This window comes from Acanthopagrus latus, chromosome 21 (genome assembly GCF_904848185.1).
Source record: "Acanthopagrus latus isolate v.2019 chromosome 21, fAcaLat1.1, whole genome shotgun sequence".
NCBI classification, from domain to species: Eukaryota; Metazoa; Chordata; class Actinopteri; order Spariformes; family Sparidae; genus Acanthopagrus; species Acanthopagrus latus.
In genome coordinates this window covers 2587785-2607948 of record NC_051059.1, presented here as the reverse complement: position 1 = coordinate 2607948, position 20164 = coordinate 2587785, and the positions used below count along the sequence as shown (strand labels likewise).

Here is a 20164-nt window from a genome sequence, read left to right as displayed (position 1 = left end):
GATTTTCAGTTTTCACTGAACGGAATTTCCCCTGAAAAACACATTATTTACTATGTAGCAGGGAGTTACTGTTACTTGAGTGTACATTATCCAGTCTTCCCAAAATGCCACATTTGATCAGAGTACTGGCCTTAACACATCTATATGCCTATTTGGAGTTACACTGATGCCACATACTGGTAACAGGAAGGTGTATTTAGTGACAGTTCTCTCCCACCTCACAGGTAATCACAATTTTGGATTGTGCATATTTTTTTATGTTTTAGCTATGACCAGAAGCTCTATAGGTTGCTCTTTGGGTCTGTTAATAGGTCCTCAAACGCTATTTTGAGCCCAGGAGGCTGAAATTTGGCATGGAGGTAGTGCTTGGTGATAAAAGATAGATGTTGAAAAAGACAACTGATCAAACCATGAAATGGTGTTATCCTTCCAATGAGTAAACTCGGTCTAAGCTGAATGACTTGTAGGGAGCCATTTGATTTTTTTTTTTTTTACTGTTGTGTTTTTACAATTCATCAGCTACACTGTTTTTGCTGTTCGCTCCGGTAATGTTTTGTGGTCTACAAAACTTCACCCTACTTGCCATTTGCACAGGGAATGAATGAGTTTACGTTTGGTCCAATCATTTAAACCTTACAATGATTTATTAAGGTGTCGCAATTTCACTTCCCCCTGTTACTTATCTGCCTCTCTCTCCATCCTTAATTTGCTCTTTGATACATCCTCCTCAAGATAGACCGCACGTCATCAAATGTGTTTTTTCCATTCTCTGTCACAGTAATTTGTTTCAGCTAGTGAACCTTTTGTACAGCATGCCATCCTCCAACGCTCGTGCTTCTCTGTCCTGGATTGGATAGCTGTGCCTCTCATTGCCTGCTCCTCACCATTAACTGACCACTCATCCTGACACTTGGTTATTACTCTGTATTGTAGACTTGTCGGACTGCTCCCTCCCTCACTCGCTTTCATCTCACATTCACAGCTCCACTCCAACGCTGACAAAGGCAACGGTTCTGTGAGATACATCCTGTCTGGCGAGGGGGCTGGGTCTATCTTCATAATTGACGAGACATCGGGTGACATCCACGCGGCCAAGAGCCTGGACCGAGAAAAGAAGTCCCAGTATGTCCTACACGCAAGGGCAATTGACTGGAGGACAAACCGCTCGCTGGAGGCGGAGTCAGAGTTCATCATCAAGGTCCAGGATGTCAATGACAATGCTCCAACATTCCCTGATGGACCCTTTTCAGCAACTGTGCCTGAGATGACTGATGCTGGTAAGCTGGGAGCCCTACACACCTTGTTTTACACACAGACTTAGTCTGCACACACAGGTGTAAGTAAAAAGCCACAATGGTGAGTTAGCATGCATAATACCAGCAGCCTTGAATTGACTCACTAATGGGATAGAGTACTAATGATGTTGTAAGTTACATCAGTACTGTTTTATGTTATGGCATGTCAAATGTCAGCCTTGAAGATAACAAGATCTACTAAGCAAGTAATTAAATCTTGCACAAACTAATATAATTTTGCGGTATAAGTAGGGGCAGCTATGGCTCAAGGATAGAGCCGGCATGACTGGACACAGGATCTAGTCTTGTTTTATTTATCTTTTTAATGTATTAAAGCATTGTGATAAAACTATCTTAACAATGATCCACATTACTTCAGATATATAATCTAAAATGACCTTTGCTCATACTCGACATATATAGTATTTAATGTGGCCTTTAGAAACAGACTAATAACTGATGACTTCACATTGTTAACTCAATCGGTTTCTCTGTGACCAAGATTTACATGTATCTAGAAGGACTAGATACCAGATGCAAAGATGGAACCCATTCAGACCAATGGGAATTGCTTGCCTAGCACATATGGCAATTTCCTTTCCTAGCTTCCATTTGTACTTCCTGGTTATGCTTTTGTCAGTGTTAGGGTTTTACAGAGGTTTATTTTATAATGGTGCTCTGTGTAGCATTCCTGGCTGAATGATAATCTGGCTCTCTGACTGAAGGTTCACAAAGCCAGATGCTAGGCAATACAAAAATAGCAGGAAACAAATTACTTAATTATAATGATTAAAGGTGTGAAGTGTTTCTGACGCCGCCAGAAACATACCGAGACATTCTTCTTACCATGCATACATGGCAGCATCATTAAAATTAAAAGATGTTTCTCCTTAAATAATTGGAATTTACAAACTCTAAAATGACTTTTTTGTCATTGTTGGGGCAGTATTGGCATATAGGTGAGATAAAGGAAGATGGATGTGATAAAAATAATTTCAGAGCCCCACATCCAACAATGATACAAATAACACATACACATACAAAAGTTAAAAAAAAGTAGTAAAAGTACTAAGACAGACAAAAAGGCAAAAGTATAGAAAAAATGCTCTATAAATACCTCAAATAGTAAAACTGCACACAAGTGAATACACACACATCCAGAGAAATGAGTGTCACGAAAGATACAGAAAAGAAAAAAACACCCTGAGAAATACAAAAATACATAGCAACATGTACTGAATGTCTTTTGTTTTAAGTCTCGACATTAAAAGGATTTACGACTCAACACACACACACATAAAAACACACTACCAGGGAGAACAAAACAATAAAAGCAGCCACTGGGAATGATGTTTCATGTCTGTAGCATGCATGACCGTGTGCTATTGCTCATGTATGTATATTCTCCTTCAGGGACACCATGCTGCTCAGCTAGATTTTCATTTAAAGAGATTAGTAGGCCATCCTCCCATTGATTCCTGCAATCACTCATGCAACATAACTTGGCCTGCAGCATTTCACAGACTGTCTTTACCTCTTCATTCTGATTTCCTGTCTCTGATTCTCTCTATATTGATCGTATCTCTCTCACCGTCTGGTTCTCTGAGTCTCAATGGTTCTCTCACTTTGCTCTCCATCACTCCCACTCTGCTATTCATCACATGCATCCCATATTTCACTCGTTTCTGAACCTCTCTCACTTTCTCAGTGAGACTTATTCTCTTTCTCATTATTTCATTGTTCTCTGCTTGACTCTTTTCTTAACAGTTTCCCTCACTTTTTTGATCATATCCCCTCAGTAACTCTGACCAGCAGTATTCAAGGTATATATGGATTTGTAGATTGAAGTAAATTGTGGGTGTAAAGACTGTATGTTAAAATGTGTAGGATGAAAGGTTATTTGGTGATGTTCTCACTCCAAGCCAGTTAATTATTGCAGCTTGGTCCTGAACCTTCAGCTTGCCACTGTGATGCTCTTCATACACCTTTCTAAGATAAAGTTTGCTGACAAATGTTTGACATGTTATGACTTTTAGAGTGTTATTAGCATTGTGAAACAGTAATGGTTTGGTTGGATCTGGGCAGAAAACTAGTTTTCAGAAACATCTTGCCTTTCCTTAAAATAACTACGTCCAGTCACATTAGTTCTCTCGCACTCTCGCTCTTGATACTACTTCACTAGAGGTGTGCTTTCCATAAAAAACACTGGACGGATGACTGCAGTGTTCTTATTGTAGAAATGTAGTGTTGTGTTTTGGTTTGTTGTTTGGACCCAGAATAAGGACACTGGAGGTCCAAATCAGTCCATGGCGGTTTTTTATTTAACAGACGGTAGTAAGCAATAAGTAAGGAGGGCAGGCAGGCGGGATGGTGTGGACTGGAGGCAAAGGAGAGAAGTTCCAGGTTGGCCAGACACTCTGAGATTCAAGTAGAGAGACGCTGGAGAATCTGATCATGGAGGAAGAACAAACACAAGTATGAGCTCTAGTTCAGTCTCAGGAAAAACACTGTAGCGAAAACACTAGAAAACATAGTGACAAATTTAACTGAACTAATGTTACCATATGTCAATGCATCTATGTATAGTGCTGCAGAGATATCTACAAAGTTAGCATGCTAACCAGAGAGCCCAAAATCACTTTTTTTATATATATATCAAGAGATGACAGGCAACACTTTCAAGGTCCACTGAGCTCCCAGACTGGGCAGTATTAGCACACAGGAGCGCCCAGCTGCTCGGCTAATTGAGCTAATGGCTGCTACAACTGACAGTATGTAGACCTAATTTTAACTCGAAGGATCATATATGAACAGTGTTGTATATGTATCCATGAATATAGTGTATCTACCAGTTAACTGTCTAATCACTATGTCCCATTAGATCATCTAATAACATAACAATAACACAACTGTTTATAATTTATAGTTCAAAAAAAGTCTTTTATGTAAATATTCATGGTTTTCAAAGAGTCAAGTAAGCTTAATTTAACATGAGCCGAACAGTTTACGCTGTCTTTGCTTGAAGAAGAAATGCACTGCAGGTTTACCATGATAAATGAGATGGATAAAAGCTTTGGCTTCTCCTGTCTACTGCTACATGGTCAGGCTAATGGGCTGTGGCTCTTTACAAGAGCACTGCTGACAGCACACACTGTGTTTTACTGCAGCTCATAGAAGGCATTCGGGGGAAGTTTGGAGTGTCACATTTACATAGAAACAAGATATTTTCATACTGTTAAAGAGAACAAATTGTGGCTTCGTTTCCATTTCAGATTCTAATCAGAGGCAAGTGCATCAGCAAAGACAGAAACATTACTTTTAGTGTCTGGGCTTACTATGATTTAATGTATTTTGGAGGACTTTGCTTGGATTTAATACTAGGGCCAGAAACACAGTTAAAAATTAAAGTGGATTTTAATGGAAGCAATAATTTTATGTCAAGAAATGAAAATACTGACCATTCTGGATTGGGGAAAAGCCATGGACTATGTGAAATAGCACATCATCAAGACAGCAAAAGACGGGACATGATTGAAACGCTCTGTATCTTACCGGAGGATATAATGGCTATAAATCTGGTAATTGGTATATTTCCACTGGTTATTTTCTAGTTAATGACTCTGGGGCCAGTGAAGCTCTGTCAGGCATTCGCTACATGGCCAAAATGGAAATAGAGTATCCCTCTGCACTGGTCAGCATTAACTTTGAGTTGTTTTTGTTTTGTTTTTCTTAAAAAAGATTGTTCTTACTAGCTCTTCTGTGTCCTTGATGAAGCTCAGTCTCTGTTAAAGCACAACAGGTTCTTGGCTATTGAATATTTACATGTGGGACACAGGTTCAGTGGAAGCCCCATATATGTGGGCTTGGAGTAAACCAAACAAGCACTTGATGTTTGGATACACATGTAAGGGTGATAGTTTTGAGAATGTTACAGGGTTGGGTTTAGGCCAGACTGTTTATGTTTTTGGTACTGGTGTGTTTTTTTTTGTTCTCTTTTTGTTTTCTCATATGTGTTTTTCAGCGCTACAGTTATACTCTGCACTCAGTTAATGCTTGATGACTACTAATCACTCTAATCTATCTCAGAGCTGTTTAGTCAACTTTGTGAGCTGAAATGTCTAATAAAGGATTTCTAATCTGAGACATTGTGCCAGAAGGAGTCAGTGTGAAAATCCCACTGTACATCACGGCAGGTTGACAAAGAGTGAGATTAAACTCACAAAGGACATTGCACGGGCCAGGATCCATGTTGAAATGGCAAATGCCCGTTTAAAAGAATACAAAATCTTGTGCTTCATTACTCACACCCTGCAAAGCAACGCTGATGTGGTGGTGCAGCTCTGCTGTGCTTTGGTGAATCTCCAGAACCCCTTGATCAAAGAGGTTGTGGTTAATTTGGATGAGTAACTTTCAGTTTGCAGAGCCCACCACAGTGCAACAGGAACACTTGATTCTTTCTATTTCAACTGCATTACATTTTTGTCCCCAATTCACTAATTAATTGACTTTTTACACAATGTATTTAATATGTAAGATTAATGATATGTTAATGATATGCCCTTAATTCACTTGTTCTTTTCTATCGTTTGACCTTTGGAGTAACAAATTCCATTACTTGTTACCTTAATTACCTTAATGAAATGATCAGCTTTGTTTTGATTTCCTATAATGTTTTGGATCATTAGCGTCCCTGTTACCAGGTACTGACAGGTGGTGCGGCGAGAACGCTGATCCATCGCCTCCCAAAAAGTAGAACCATTAGAACAGCTGTAGAAAGAAATCAAAATTGCACAATGTATAAAGCCTCAAGGATGTACAAAGATAAACTGATCTCAGATACGATTAACTATTAATAACTATTTACAGCAATGGTTTAGTCCATTCACAGCTCTACACAAGCTGTGGAAGCATGTGATCCCTGTAGAAGGACTCCAAGATCCCTAAGATAGGCTGCCAGAAGTCATTATGGGAGATGGATATGATCACACACTGCTTGGGTGTCCAGATGGTGAAGTAGGTGAAGCTGCCCCCCTGCACTTGGTGCCAATAGTGGTGATCCTCCTTCAGACGGTAGGTGCCACCCTCCTCCAGATGAAGGTAGAAGGACTTCTCCTGCACTGCTTCCTCAACAGTATGGTCCCTCCACCAGGATGGGCACTTCACCTCAATGATGTCTGTATCTCCCACCAGATCATCGGGGGAGGCACCCAGGATCCCACAGTCAGCCAGTCACAAACCAGACCCTCTGACCTTTATGCCTGTGACTTCTTCAAAAGACTTTATCTCTTCCTGCTCATTATCTATACCCCACTGTACAGCCTGTACTCCATGCAGGTCCTGATTCCCACAGAGCTTGGAAATGAGGGAAGATGTGACACGCTTTTCGCCATCAGCACATTTCCAGAGTTGCTTGCTTGTCAGCTGACCTTTCCTCAGAGTGGCCAGAGGTGATCGTCCTTCTGCCCCACTGGTGCTGTCTGGATGGCCATTAGCTGTTCACTGACATCTTCATAGCCGCAACAATTCCACCATTACCCAGGTGTTTGTGGGTGGCATTGATTTAGTCAGAGGAGAAGTGAAGCAGAGGTTCCTGCGGGATTTCAGGCTCAGGAGTGAGCAGCCAGGAAACCCCAGTGAGCTGGCCCTGGAAATAACTAAGCAGCCACTTACTTACTGCACGGGTCAGAGGCTTATACTCCCGTGCTGGAAAAAGCTACTCCACTGCCTTTACCTTCTCTGATGGTGCACTGGGCTTTTTGCCACTGTCACTCAACATCTGTGGAGCTGAGGTTGTGGATGGCCAAGATCATCAAAGCAGCAGAATGGCTGCACTTGTACATCCCACAGGGACAATCGCAGCAGGTTTCCTGCGATTGTCCCCATGGGATGTTGATGACTCCAGAGTCACCAGTGCAAACCTGTAAAGAGGAAGAGAAATACTTTTTAAAAAATCCCACTCACAGCTACTTCAACACAACAAGTAGCATTTGACTTACAAAAGAATACAGTAATCAAAACATAATCAATAAAGTTTGCATACCTACAGTTACCTCTTGATAGAGAGGACAAGATAACCAAATTGATTTTATTTGTGTATGTAGTGTGTACATGAATATTGGGAAGGGGTATACTGGTCTTCCTAATTACTTCCCTTATTGTTTATATTATAATGGTATCCTATACTAGTTTTCATAACAAGTATACTTTTCTTATTTTTTTCTCTCCCTTTTTAAACAATTAAATTCATTCCTTACACCATTTCATCTTTTTCACCATTTACAGCTCATTTCATCTAACATTACAGCTCACTGAACTTGGTTACAGTTCTCTAACTTTCCATAAGTTTTTATTATCAGCATTAACTAGGTAGCTAGATATGAAATTTGCTATACTATATAATTGTACTTTTTGTTTTTTATTCACAACTGCATGATAAAGACATGATTAGTACTCATGTAGTTTCATGTAGTCTGACATTAGCTATGTCACCTCACAAAACTCACTACAACCCGGTCCCTCTTGTCTTTCATACTGGCCCTGACAGAACCCACAAGCTGACCCTCACAAACACTACACTCCAGACATGCCCTGACTTGTAGTGATTTTCTCCCCTTTCGACACTCTTCTCCTCATCTCTAAAGAAAACACAGTAGGTCAGAAAGTGAAATCATGGTAGCTCTGTGGTAAATGATCATAGAGTTCAGCGGTAGCAGTAACTAGCGAACATAAAATTTGCGAGTTTGGTAAACATTTCCATGGTAACAGCGAGCTCCACCAATCAGAGAAGTTGCTGTTCCACTATAGGATTGTGGGTAGTGTAGTACTTTTCCATGACATTGTGCATAAAGCATGTTTTTCTTAAAGGTCCCATATTATGAAAAACACGTTTTCTCTGGTCTCTACCTATATAAGCTGGTCCTCCTTGAGTCTCCTGCAATGAGGGTGCTGTTTAGCTCAGTTGGTAGAGCGGGCGTCCCATGTGCAGAGGCTCTGTCCTCACTGCAGCAGACCTGGGCTCGACTACCGGCCTGCTGCCCTTTGCTGTGTGTCTCTCTCCCACCCTGTTTCCTGTCACCTCTTCAGGTATTCTGTCAATAAAGCCATGAAAGGCCAAAAAAATACTTTAAAAAGTATGTATGTATTAATTTTGATTTATTTATCTATTTTCTATTTGTTTTATTCAATTTATATATTTCTGTCTTTTCTTCATTTTGTTTAGTCTGGATACTGTGTTTAGATGTTGCTGATGTGGGTTAGGGAGGGGGATGGAGGAAGGAAAAAAGGGGGGGGAAATGTATAATGAATATGTATATATTCATTTTTTTCACAACACATTAATAAAAAGACCTTGGTAAAAAAAAAAAAAAAAAAAAATGCAACATGAGACCCTGCCTCCTAACTTTTTTTTTTTCAAGCTATAACTCTATTAACTAGAAAAAACTTGATTAGCCATGAGTTGAATTATGTTTTTCTATGGCTATCAGTGCCTTGGCTGATCACTATCTGATCTCTTACTCTTTGTTCCCTTCTCTGTGCAGGGACATCAGTTTTCCAGGTGACAGCCTCAGATGCAGATGACCCAACCTATGGGAATAGTGCCAAGATAGTTTACAGCATCCTGGAAGGGCAGCCCTACTTCTCTGTTGACTCCAAAACAGGTAAAACAAAAAAGTGTTCACTTAAAGGATAATGTACCCAGGAAAAGTTCAATCAGAAAGGTAGCTAGGGGTCACCTGGCACAGGCAGTGATCTAAAGCAGTGTGGAGGCCAAGGAAAGCACTGAGGTTTTTACTTTGTTGTCTGAATCCATCAAGTGTGTAAGGAAACTGTTTAAAATTTAATGATGCAGCCGGTGAGTTTTCTGTGAGATGCTTTCAGCAGTGGAGCCCAATCTTTTATGGGATGAGTGTCACAGGTGGGGGACGCCCTTCAAACAACAGCCTCCATCTGCTCCACTATTTTTGTTGCAAGAGCTTGTGTACTGCAGGTTGTTTACTTGGTATATTCAATCATTTTCAGGAACCATCTTTTTAGGATTGAAGGAAAATAATACTTTTGTCTAAAAACTAAAGCACTGGACACAAGTTTTATTTCTGTTTTTCTTCAAAAATTCTGTTTCAACAACGACTCTCTGGTGACCTTGGGTTCAAATACCATGAACTACAATGTCCCTGGCTCTTGTATAGGAATTTACAGTATTACAACACAGCAACACAGCCTCCAGTTTGCAGGGGGAGCATTGAGCATGATTTATGTTTTGCACCCTACTTTGACCTTTTTTTTGTTATATATAGCTCAGGTATTCCTTTTTTTATTTTAGTTTTTTAGTTTTACTGCTCAAAATAATGGGTTTACATGTGTAATAACTTATACTCAGCCACGTTTATGTGTCTCAAGTATAATTATATGCCAGACAGTCTAACAGGACTGCAGTTTTCAGTATAATGGGATATTGCTTTGTACATCTTTTAATTCAAAATGAAATCTGCATGTTTCCTACTCTTTCCTATCTCTTTTCCAATCATAATATTGACGAATAGACTTTTATTCAAAATGATTTTTTTTCATGCAAAAATGACTTCCAATACTGCATTAGTCAACTAAATACAAATTGTAAATCACTGCAGTTGACATGCCAACAGAGAGCTTTTTTTATTCCCTGGTACAGCTCATTGTCCCTGTATTTTTCTTTTCTCTTTCCCCCTGTCTGTATGTCTCTCCCAAACAAAAGCTTTCTCAGACATGACACTGTTCCATTAAACACACAAGAGAAAAGGCTTTGTAGAGACAGTGTACAGAGAATATTAAAGCGTCTCAAGTGGGAGTGCTTTTCAAAGAATATTCAATGTGAATGGAATTGCTATCGACAGAAAAGAGGCTTGTATAACAAAATGCTAGTTGTAGTCCTTTTATGCCACAAAACTGAATTATATGATTAGATAAATAATAAGTCATAAAACAAAGTTGTTTTGTAATGAGGTGCAAAATATTAATTGAGGAGTCTCATAGCCTGAGGACAAAAGCTGATCTGTAGTCTGGTAGTACAGTAGCAGATGTTTCTGTATTCCTTGCTAGGCAGCAGCAGGGTTAAGAGACTGTAGCTGGGGTGGGTCTGTTTCAGTAGCCTTTGGGCTCTTTGTAGACATCTCACCTCAATATATCACTAATTCGCCATAGATGGGTACCAATAATGTTCTGTGCACTTATCATAACCCGCTGCACAGTCTTCATGTCCTGGACCATGCATGAACCATGCCACTTTGTGATGTTTCCGGTCAGGATGCTTTCTATTGCTCTGTTACATCCCCGTAAGGCCAGGGGATGAAAGGAGTAACATGGTAAAAAGGAGAAAAAGGGGAGAGAAAGGTAACAGGAGGTAGTAGTTAATCTAGAAAATCGTTTATTTACAAAATAGGTAACACTCCTCAAAAAGGGAGAATAGTCTCCAAAAGAAAATGTGCAGTTTGTAGCTCAGCCACTCTGGCTTCTGCGAAGTGGCAGGTAGGATCAGGTGTGGACCTCCACACACAGGCAAGGAGGGGGGGGGGGGGGGGGCAAACACAAAAACACAAACATGGCCATCAAGCCAAGAGAGTTAAGTTTTCCGATCAGATTTATGGAAGGGATTATATTGAATGCTGAGCTGAGATCAACAAACAGCATTCTTACATTCAAAGTGCAAGAAGCCTGAGTGGAGGATCTGTTGGCTCTGAATGCAAACTGGTGAGGGTCCGGGCTGGCTTGGATGTTGGCTTACATGTGTTGGAGAGCCAGTTTCTCAAACCATTTTATCAAATTGGGGTTGTGCCACAGGGTTGGAGTCATTTAGACTTGGCTGAGTGCACTTACAGTAACCAAGCTGCTGGAGGTTAGGTAGACTTTACAGCTGACTCCCAGATGATGAGGTCAAAGCAAGATAAAATGTGCTCAGCTCATCTGGTAATGTAATGTATGATGTTGGCTCTAATGCTTTTGAAGCCTGTGATGTTTTGGATTGCTTGCCACATTTTTTGGGTCTACCTCCAATCACTATTTTCCTTCGTTAATAACATGATTTCAGTATTGCTTTGGCTTATCATCATCACCTGACCAGAAGGCAGCTTTTTGGCTCTGCAAAAGCCCTCAGCTCTCCATCCATCCAGGCCTTGTGGTCTGGAGATCATCTAACTGTCTTTGTGTTCCCTACATCAGCACATCTGCTGAAGATATATATTCCACAAGATCAATGTGCCTCTCCTGGATAGCAGCATCTCTGAACAACCATCCTGCGCACTTAAAACTTTTGTAGGGCTGATGTAGCTTCCCTTTTCCACATTGATGACACTTCTTTTATCTGTGAGGGTACTATTAGATGTAATAGATAGACATGTCCATGTTAACATGGTCCAGGGTATTTCTTTCCCTTGGTTAGATCTGGGCATGCTTGTAGAATTTAGGTAAACCTCTTTTGAGGGCTTTTGATTTTCACCAGCTACTGTAAATATACCATTCAGTTATTTTTGTATGTGACTTCAGATTAACTCATACAGTTCCTGCATTTGCCCAAAAAGAGTGTACTCAGTAGAGTGCAGATATGTGCAGGGTCGCCCCTGGCCAAATTGGGGCCCTAAGCAGAATTTTATTTTGAGGCACCCCCCGATTACAAAATGACTCTATCAAGAAATGCCATTTAGATTTACAACCTTTATTAGTACGAACAAATCAAATGAATAACCTCTTTCAACAATGGAACAAGCCTTTTACAGATGACATGGAGCTTGATGGCCCTGGTGATGTGCTGGGCGCTGGCTCTGTGTCACCCTTAGTAACAAAATTCAGCACTGACCCTGTTATGACCCTGCTAAGAAATGTATCATATAAGCAGATTATTAAGATTCGTTTTCATCCTAATCGTTAATTACACAATGGCATTAATGTAAATACTAGCCTCACAAAGAGTAAAATGCAATTAATGCAAATACAAATACAAGTAGTAATAATATGCATATACTTTGGGGCAAAAAAGTATTTAGTCAGCCACCAACTGTGCAAGTTCTCCCACTTAAAAAGATGAGAAAGGCCTGTAATTTTCATCATAGGTACACTTCAACTATGAGAGACAGAATGGGGGGAAAGAATCCAGGAAATCACATTGAAGGATGTTTAATGAATTAATTGGTAAAGTTCTTGCTAAAATAAGTATTTGGTCACCTACAAACAAGCAAGATTTCTGGCTCTCACAGACCTGTAACTTCTTCTTTAAGAGGCTCCTCTGTCCTCCACTCGTTACCTTGTTATTAATGGCACCTGTTTGAACTCGTTATCAGTATAAAGACACCTGTCCACAACCTCAAACAGTCACACTCCAAACTCCACTATGGCCAAGACCAAAGAGCTGTCAAAGGACACCAGAAACAAAATTGTAGACCTGCACCAGGCTGGAAAGACTGACTCTGCAATAGGTAAGCAGCTTGGTGTGAAGAAATCAACTGTGGGAGCAATCATTAGAAAATGGAAGACATACAAGACTACTGATAATCTCCCTCGATCTGGGGCTCCACGCAAGATATCACCCCGTGCGGTCAAATTGATCACAAGAACGGTGAGCAAAAATCCCAGAAACAAACGGGGGGACCTAGTGAATGACCTGCAGAGAGTTGGGACCGAAGTAACAAAGGCTACCATCAGTAACACAATGCGCCGCCAGGGACTCAAATCCCGCAGTGCCAGACGTGTCCCCCTGCTTAAGCCAGTACATGTCCAGGCCCATCTGAAGTTTGCTAGAGAGCATTTGGGTAATCCAGAGGAGGATCGGGAGAATGTCATATGGTCAGATGAAACCAAAATATAACTTTTTGGTAAAAACTCAACTTGTCGTGTTTGGAGGAGAAAGAATGCTGAGTTGCATCCAAAGAACACCTTACCTACTGTGAAGCATGGGGGTGGCAACATCATGTTTTGGGGCTGTTTTTTCTGCAAAGGGACGAGGACGACTGATCCGTGTAAAGGAAAGAATTAATGGGGCCATGTATCGTGAGATTTTGAGTGAAAACCTCCTTCCATCAGCAAGGGCATTGAAGATCAAACGTGGCTGGGTCTTTCAGCATGACAGTGATCCCAAACACACCGCCTGGGCAATGAAGGAGTGGCTTCATAAGAAGCATTTCAAGGTCCTCCATAAAAATAGCCCAGAACTTCTATTGATAGCGTAGACTGATATATATCAGGCTGTAAACCTGAGCCAACATACGACCACCGACTGGTCAATGTCTCACAAGCAGGCTGGGGTGTGCCATGGGACTCAGATGTCCTCAATGGTCGTCAGCCTCTACATGGAAGACATTGAGAGCAGAGCCTTGATCACCTTTACAGGAACTGCTCCTAGCCATTGCTTCAGATATGTGGATGACACCTGTGTCACAGGGTTAGGGTAACAAGAGAAGAGGAGGTCTGGTGAATGGTTGGTCTTGGGCACCAACCGTGCAAGATCTATGTCCTTGCAATTTTAGGCATTTACTCACAGGCCTGCAAGGTTCCATTATTGGATGATAAGACTTAACGTGCGGCTCAGGCCGCATTTTTCTGTCCGAACTCAACCAAGTCCAAGAAAGTCGTAACTGAGACTGACACATATGTATTGTAAGTATGTATCGTATATAAATTGATGTTGATCTAAACCTGGACTGTATGTCCAAATGTTCAAATGTCTGACCGAGGCCCAGCCAGTCAGTACCCCAAGGGACCTGTTGGGATGTGGGTAAGATATGTGCTTGTAAACCCTAAAGACTGAGAGGAAGACTTGAATGTGAAATTGCAACACATGTAGTCATTGAGGCTGTGCCTGATAAACATATCATCACATCACATCAGAGATTAAAGCTAGTCGGATTTTGGTACTGCAAGAATCAAAAATCTCCAAAACCCTAGTCCTTGACGGACAGAGTAAAAGATTCCACAAATGTTGGCACCAGATATAAAGATGTAGCAGGCAGAGTCTGGATCCCCTGCTGCTATTGGAAAGGGACGGCACACCTAGTCCTTGAGTTTAACTGGGTTGGGTTAGGGTTGGGGTAAGGCTCAGTGGTTAGTACTGTTACCAACAGCAAGAAGGTCCTGGGTTTAATTCCCAGCTGTGGCAGGGCCTTACTTTTAGGAGTGTTACACCCGCAAACGTAATAACTGCCCACAAACGTAATAAACCACAAACGTAATACAAATCTGCAGCTTTGAATGTAATAATCCCGCAAATGTAATACATTTCCCACAAACGTAATAAAATTTGCCTACTGCAAACGTAATACTGAATTTCCTGCAAATGTAATAACTATTACATTTGCAGGAAATTATTACATATGTGGGAAAGTGAAAATCTGTAAATGTAATAACTTCCCACAAATGTAATATACAAAATAATGATCTTTGTGGTTGTTGTTGTTGTTGTTTGTTCTTTCTTCTTTTAATGAGGGAGAAGGTGTAGATGTCATTTTGAGGATTTTAACAAGATAATTCTTTTTTTTTCTTTTTTTTGTGGAAAAATATTATTATTCAAAAGATTATTCAAAGAGTATCATTTGAATACATTAAAGGAATCTTTAATTATTAAATTATAATTTATTTTAAATGAAAAAAGATAACATAATTGTGATAATTGCAATTGTTTTAATAAAATTATTATTACTATTATTATTATTATTATTATTATTATATTTTATCATTTCTTTTGATTATTTCTTCCCCATATACACACAAAATCACACATACAATAATATACTGTAACTAAAACGCACATGTACGCCCACAAACAGAGCGGGTTTTAACAGTACAATGCAATCTTTTCTTGATTTAATTCATGAAATTCATTAATTTTTGTTGAATTGATTCTTGGTGCTTTGTAAATATTGTTGTGATATTTACACCAATGAAGCAAATTTGAATCTAATTGAATGGGAAAAATATGAATACTAAAAATCTTCTGCTTATACAGTACAAGTTGCTCACTAAATGTCTTCAACAGGCTGAAATTTTCTTGCCACATATATTCTTGTTCTTTAGATTCTTGCCTATTTTCATCATATCAAGTGTTGTGTATACAAATGAGCAATAAATATAATTCCTGATTTTTTTGAAAATCCTTTATTGCAAAGTGCAAAAAACACAGATTGAGCGAAAACAGGCTCCACTTGCTGCTGAACCAGTGAAAATAAAATAAATAAAGAAAAGTGTCCACGGGTGCAAAATCCGGTTGAGGGCAAAAAGCAAAACAAAACACTCAGTGAAGCCCCTGACATCCACTGAGACTCAAAGGGTACCTGTTGTTATTAACAGTATAGACAAACCAAAACAGGTTGGGTAATAGAAGTCTCTATGGCTAGTACAACAATGTAAATAAAAGATGTATGCATATTGTAAACCAAACAAACAGAAATGTTTCTCAAAACTTCTGAAAATTAAAGCCTTGCTGACAATTAATGACTAACAAAAAACTTCCAAAAAAAAATAACAAATAATACCAAATAAGAGGATAACGTATTGGATACTTCCAATACCATTTTACTTCCAAAAGAAGTCTTTTACTTTGTACCGCCCATAAGCGAGATAGGTCAGAGTCATCCAAGCTCTCGTCCACCTGTTATTTTTGGAGAAAAGGTCTCTGATTTGTTGTGCTAACCCACTGCTCCGACCAGCTGCTCTGTATAGTCTCATAACACTGACATCTGTGTCCGTGTTATGAGACTGTCCGATGTTAAGTTGGTCAGACAATGACGGCCTGATATAAATCCAGGGAAGGTGTCTTTCTGTTAATTCCCTAAACAGTGGAGACACTCTATTAAATCTGCCAATCATGGACATGTCCAAATCCAGGGCGCATCTAATAATGACAGAGATGATTTCTCTTGGAAGTGTTGGGGAAGCATCAGGTTCTGCCTCGCTGCTGGTGGGGACTGGAGACTTTAAACTGATGGGACTGGAGAGTTGGACCTGGTGGGGACTGGAGAGTTGGACCTGGTGGGGACTGGAGACTTCGTCCTGGTGGGGACTGGAGAGTTCGATCTGGTGGGGACTGGAGAGTTCGGCATCACTGAGGTCAGCATATGGAGCTCCACCGTGACAGTGCAATCTTTCACTTTCTGCCTGTTGGATTGATTCAATGTAGTGGCTAACCGGTCCATGTAGACTAACATAATGATCCCCCTGTCCTTCTGCGATATGACCTAGAACTACAAGGGGCAAATTCTCATCATAAATGTTAGAAGGTGCTATGAGAGTTGTGGCATCTGGACCAAGAGTTGAAATTACTAGCACCTGAACATTGAACAGTTCAGAGGCTCTTTGCAGTGTGATATGGTCTCCGTATGTGCCTTGCTGACTCATGCTATGTAGGTAAGCATCCCAGTTACCTTCTACATAATTAGCAATATGGATTCCTTGTGTTGTCTGAGGATTTGAATGCAAATCCATGACAATTTCTTGCCTAAGGGCTGTAGCTGACTGAAATATCCCAAAGTTCATCAACTGGTCAGCAAGTGCCGCAAACTGGCAATCACCATCGGGCTGTGGATCCAGTTGTATGGAGAAACTGGATGACCTAAACGACTCTAACCGGTCCTCACGTGTATAAGGGATCAAGTACTTTCTTTGGATTGACTTTTGTCGTCTTCGTTCTTCATCTCTGGTGACACTGCAGATGTCTTTCACCGAGAACCACTTGAGTGTAAAATCTGTTTTCCCTGGAGGTGAGAATTTAACCTTGTACTTTGACAGTCTCAGATTCCTCTTCATAATGACTCCATTCAGAATAGTGTGTTTCTTTGTCAATCTGTGGGTCTTGCACCTAATTCTTACCAAAACCTCATCATTAACATCATAGATGGATGGAGGATTTGCGTTACATGCTCTGCGAACCATTCGCTCGTTACAATTCTTAGTTGCATTTTTTGCTCTTCTTCTCTTCTCTTTTCTCTCTTTTTCAAATAAATTCCTTTGTTTCTTTGAAGGAAGCACTGTGTCTTCATTATTCGTACAGCCCTCTACAATGTGCGGTGATGGTTGGGTGCCTTGATCCATCAGTATGTTATTGCTTTTACGGCCATAATAAACTTCGAATGGTGTCATCCAACCCAAGGGTCGTTTGGGATCTTCATTGAGGACTTGAGCATATTTAGGAAGTTGACTGACCCAGTTCACCCCTTGTCTCTTCATATGTATGAGATCATACAGTAACTTCTTTCGTAATGCCCTGTGCATTCTCTCGACTTTCCCTTGGCTTTGAGGGTGATATGGTGAGCTTTGGATTACCTTGACACGCATGGTTTGCATAAGCCGTTTTACTGCACCTTTGAATTCACATCCCTGGTCATGCTGTAAGACTTTAGGTGGTCCATGTTCCATGTAGATGTCTGCCAAATGCTGGGCGATTACACGACTGCTCTTCCCCTTTAATGGTTTCAGCCACACATACCTACTAAACACATCCTGGACAGTGAGGATATATTTGTAGATTGATCTGCCATGGGTAACTTTCCATCCTGTCATGTCAGCTAGGTCAATCTGGTGTCTTGTCTGAACATGTTTGGCTGTTATTGGCTTCAGAGGTGGTTTGTTTGGGAATTTTGCTCTCAGCAACTGGCAGTGTCTGAATGAATCGAATGCTTGTTGAACCGTTTTCTCACTCAATCCGGAGTACTTCTCTCTCAGTCTGATGTTTACCTTTCGCGCATTCTGCAACCGGGACATCAAATTCCCCCTTGAGTACCTTAAGTACTGTAGGTCTCATCATCCATTGGGCGTACGCCTTGTCCAGCACATATCATACAGAGTGTGGACAGTAGAATCAACGTTATGCGGAGATTCATCTTCAACCTGTGAGAACACAAATATGATTTGGTATAAATATCTAGAGCATAGAGCATGTGTCAATAGTAGGTAGGTGGGAAGCTGAATACCTGTTTTGTGAATTTAAAAAAAGCCATTGTGAATGGGTTGTAACCATAAGAAGAATTACTAATGAATGTCATGGCCCCTTTAGATTTAAATGTACCATCATTGTGAGATTATGGGAAGAACTTGAATTACTGGACATGGAAAACACTGTGAAATACACCGACTGTATTTTAGTTTTTTTTTTAATCTTCCATGGTCTAGCTCCACCACCTTTGCGGGAGTATATTAAAAGGAACGTGGGTAGTGTGACCAGAGCAGGCTCTAGGGGTGATTGCACTGTTCTTTTAAGGAGACGTACTTTTGGTCAAGCAACTTTTTCCTATCGAGCGACAAATTCTTGGAACTCCACACCAAGTGCCTGATCTACCCACTATTGCTTCATTTTCCAAGCATCTTAAACTTTGGAAAATCAAACCTGTTGCCACTAATTGTGATCATTTTTAACTTGTCCACTGCTGCTGATTTGTTGTGTGTTATTATCTATTGTATATTTTAATGTTTAATTTTTACATGTCCACATAGTTGGGTACTCACAAATTATAACTGTTAATGAATTATTGTAGTATGTAATAAGTCTGCAATTCTATCATCTTTTATTCTTAGGCAGTAGAGCAATGTGCAATTCAACAAGCACTTTATATTTCTGTTCTAGTTCTCTCTGTATTATAAAATTACCATTATTGGTATTTAATTATTGTAAAATGTATTGAGAATTGTGCAATTAAAATAGCACTTTATATCTAGTGCGCAATTGGGCAAGTTGCAATATAATACGCATTAAACACGTAACTTTGCATGAAAAAAATGCAACATCGACATGTTTGACAATCTAGCGGACTCAATTTTTAAGGTAGTGCAAAACCAGCGGTATTATATGAATCTTGAGATTTCAACGAATCCATTGACACTAAATATATCATGCTTGCTGACCAGGAAAGGAGTGAAAAGTTGTTGCTGTTTTACTGCGAAGTGACTATAGACCTTTATTTAAGCTGGCATGTGGTGCAGCTAATTATGTTGGAGTATCATGCTACATAAGAGGAAAAAAATACAAGAGGGACACTTTTGACAATATAGCGGACTGAGCTTTAAAACTACTGCGAAACCATCATATATCTTGAGATTTCAATGAATTCATCGATACAAAATACATCATGCTGACTTACCGGGAAAGGGGTGAAAAGTTCTGCCAAAGTTGTAGCCTGTCAGTGCGTCTTCTTTGTTCTGATTGGCAGAGTGGTGGTGCATACCCATTCATTCATTTATTTGCAGCAACAAATCATCAACAATTACATCACACTTAATTGAAAGGCCGTTTATTTAAAATAATGTAACATAATGTAACATTGGGAATTTTTCTGTTACTTACGGTAGCCTACATGGCAATTCTCACTTTCCTGCATTCACAATGGTAGATTAATTTAAGTTACAGTCATTATTTATTTGCAAGACTTTAATTGTCAGTGTTCAGACAGTCTTGGTCCATGTTACTATCAAAAAGAACATGGACCAGTCTTAAATCTTGACAAATGTTTTCATTAGGCCTACTTCAAAAAATGGACTATCTATTCAAGTTTTTGGCTTTTGATATCCATCCATCCATTATCTGTACATTATATGTACGCCGCTTAATCCTCTGCAGGGTCGCGGGGGGGCTGGAGCGTATCCCAGCTGACTTAGGGCGAAGGCAGGGGACACCCTGGACAGGTCGCCAGTCTATCACAGGGCTACACATAGAGACAAACAACCAGGCACACTCTCATTCACACCTACGGACAATTTAGAATAATCAATTAACCTCAGTATGTTTTTGGACTGTGGGAGGAAGCCGGAGTGCCCGGTGAAAACCTACGCTGCACAGGGAGAACATGCAAACTCCACACAGAAAGATCCCAGGCTTTGATATGCAGACATTAAATGGTTCAAACATTGGCTCTCATAAGCCACCA

General features: G+C 40.2%; 1 protein-coding gene across 5 annotated transcripts in view; it reads left to right on the top strand.

Annotated features, from left to right (window-relative positions):
* The window catches only part of LOC119011809 (cadherin-18-like), a 155915-nt gene that overhangs the window by 59453 nt on the left and 76298 nt on the right, over window positions 1-20164 (top strand). For all 5 annotated transcript variants that reach the window (XR_005072278.1, XR_005072279.1, XM_037085193.1 and 2 more), the window contains 2 exons: window positions 983-1277; window positions 8834-8953. Coding sequence is in view for 3 of the 5 variants with exons in the window: in XM_037085193.1 (XP_036941088.1) it covers window positions 983-1277; window positions 8834-8953 (415 nt within the window). In the remaining 2 variants the exon portion in view is untranslated. The remainder of the gene's footprint in view (window positions 1-982; window positions 1278-8833; window positions 8954-20164) is intronic.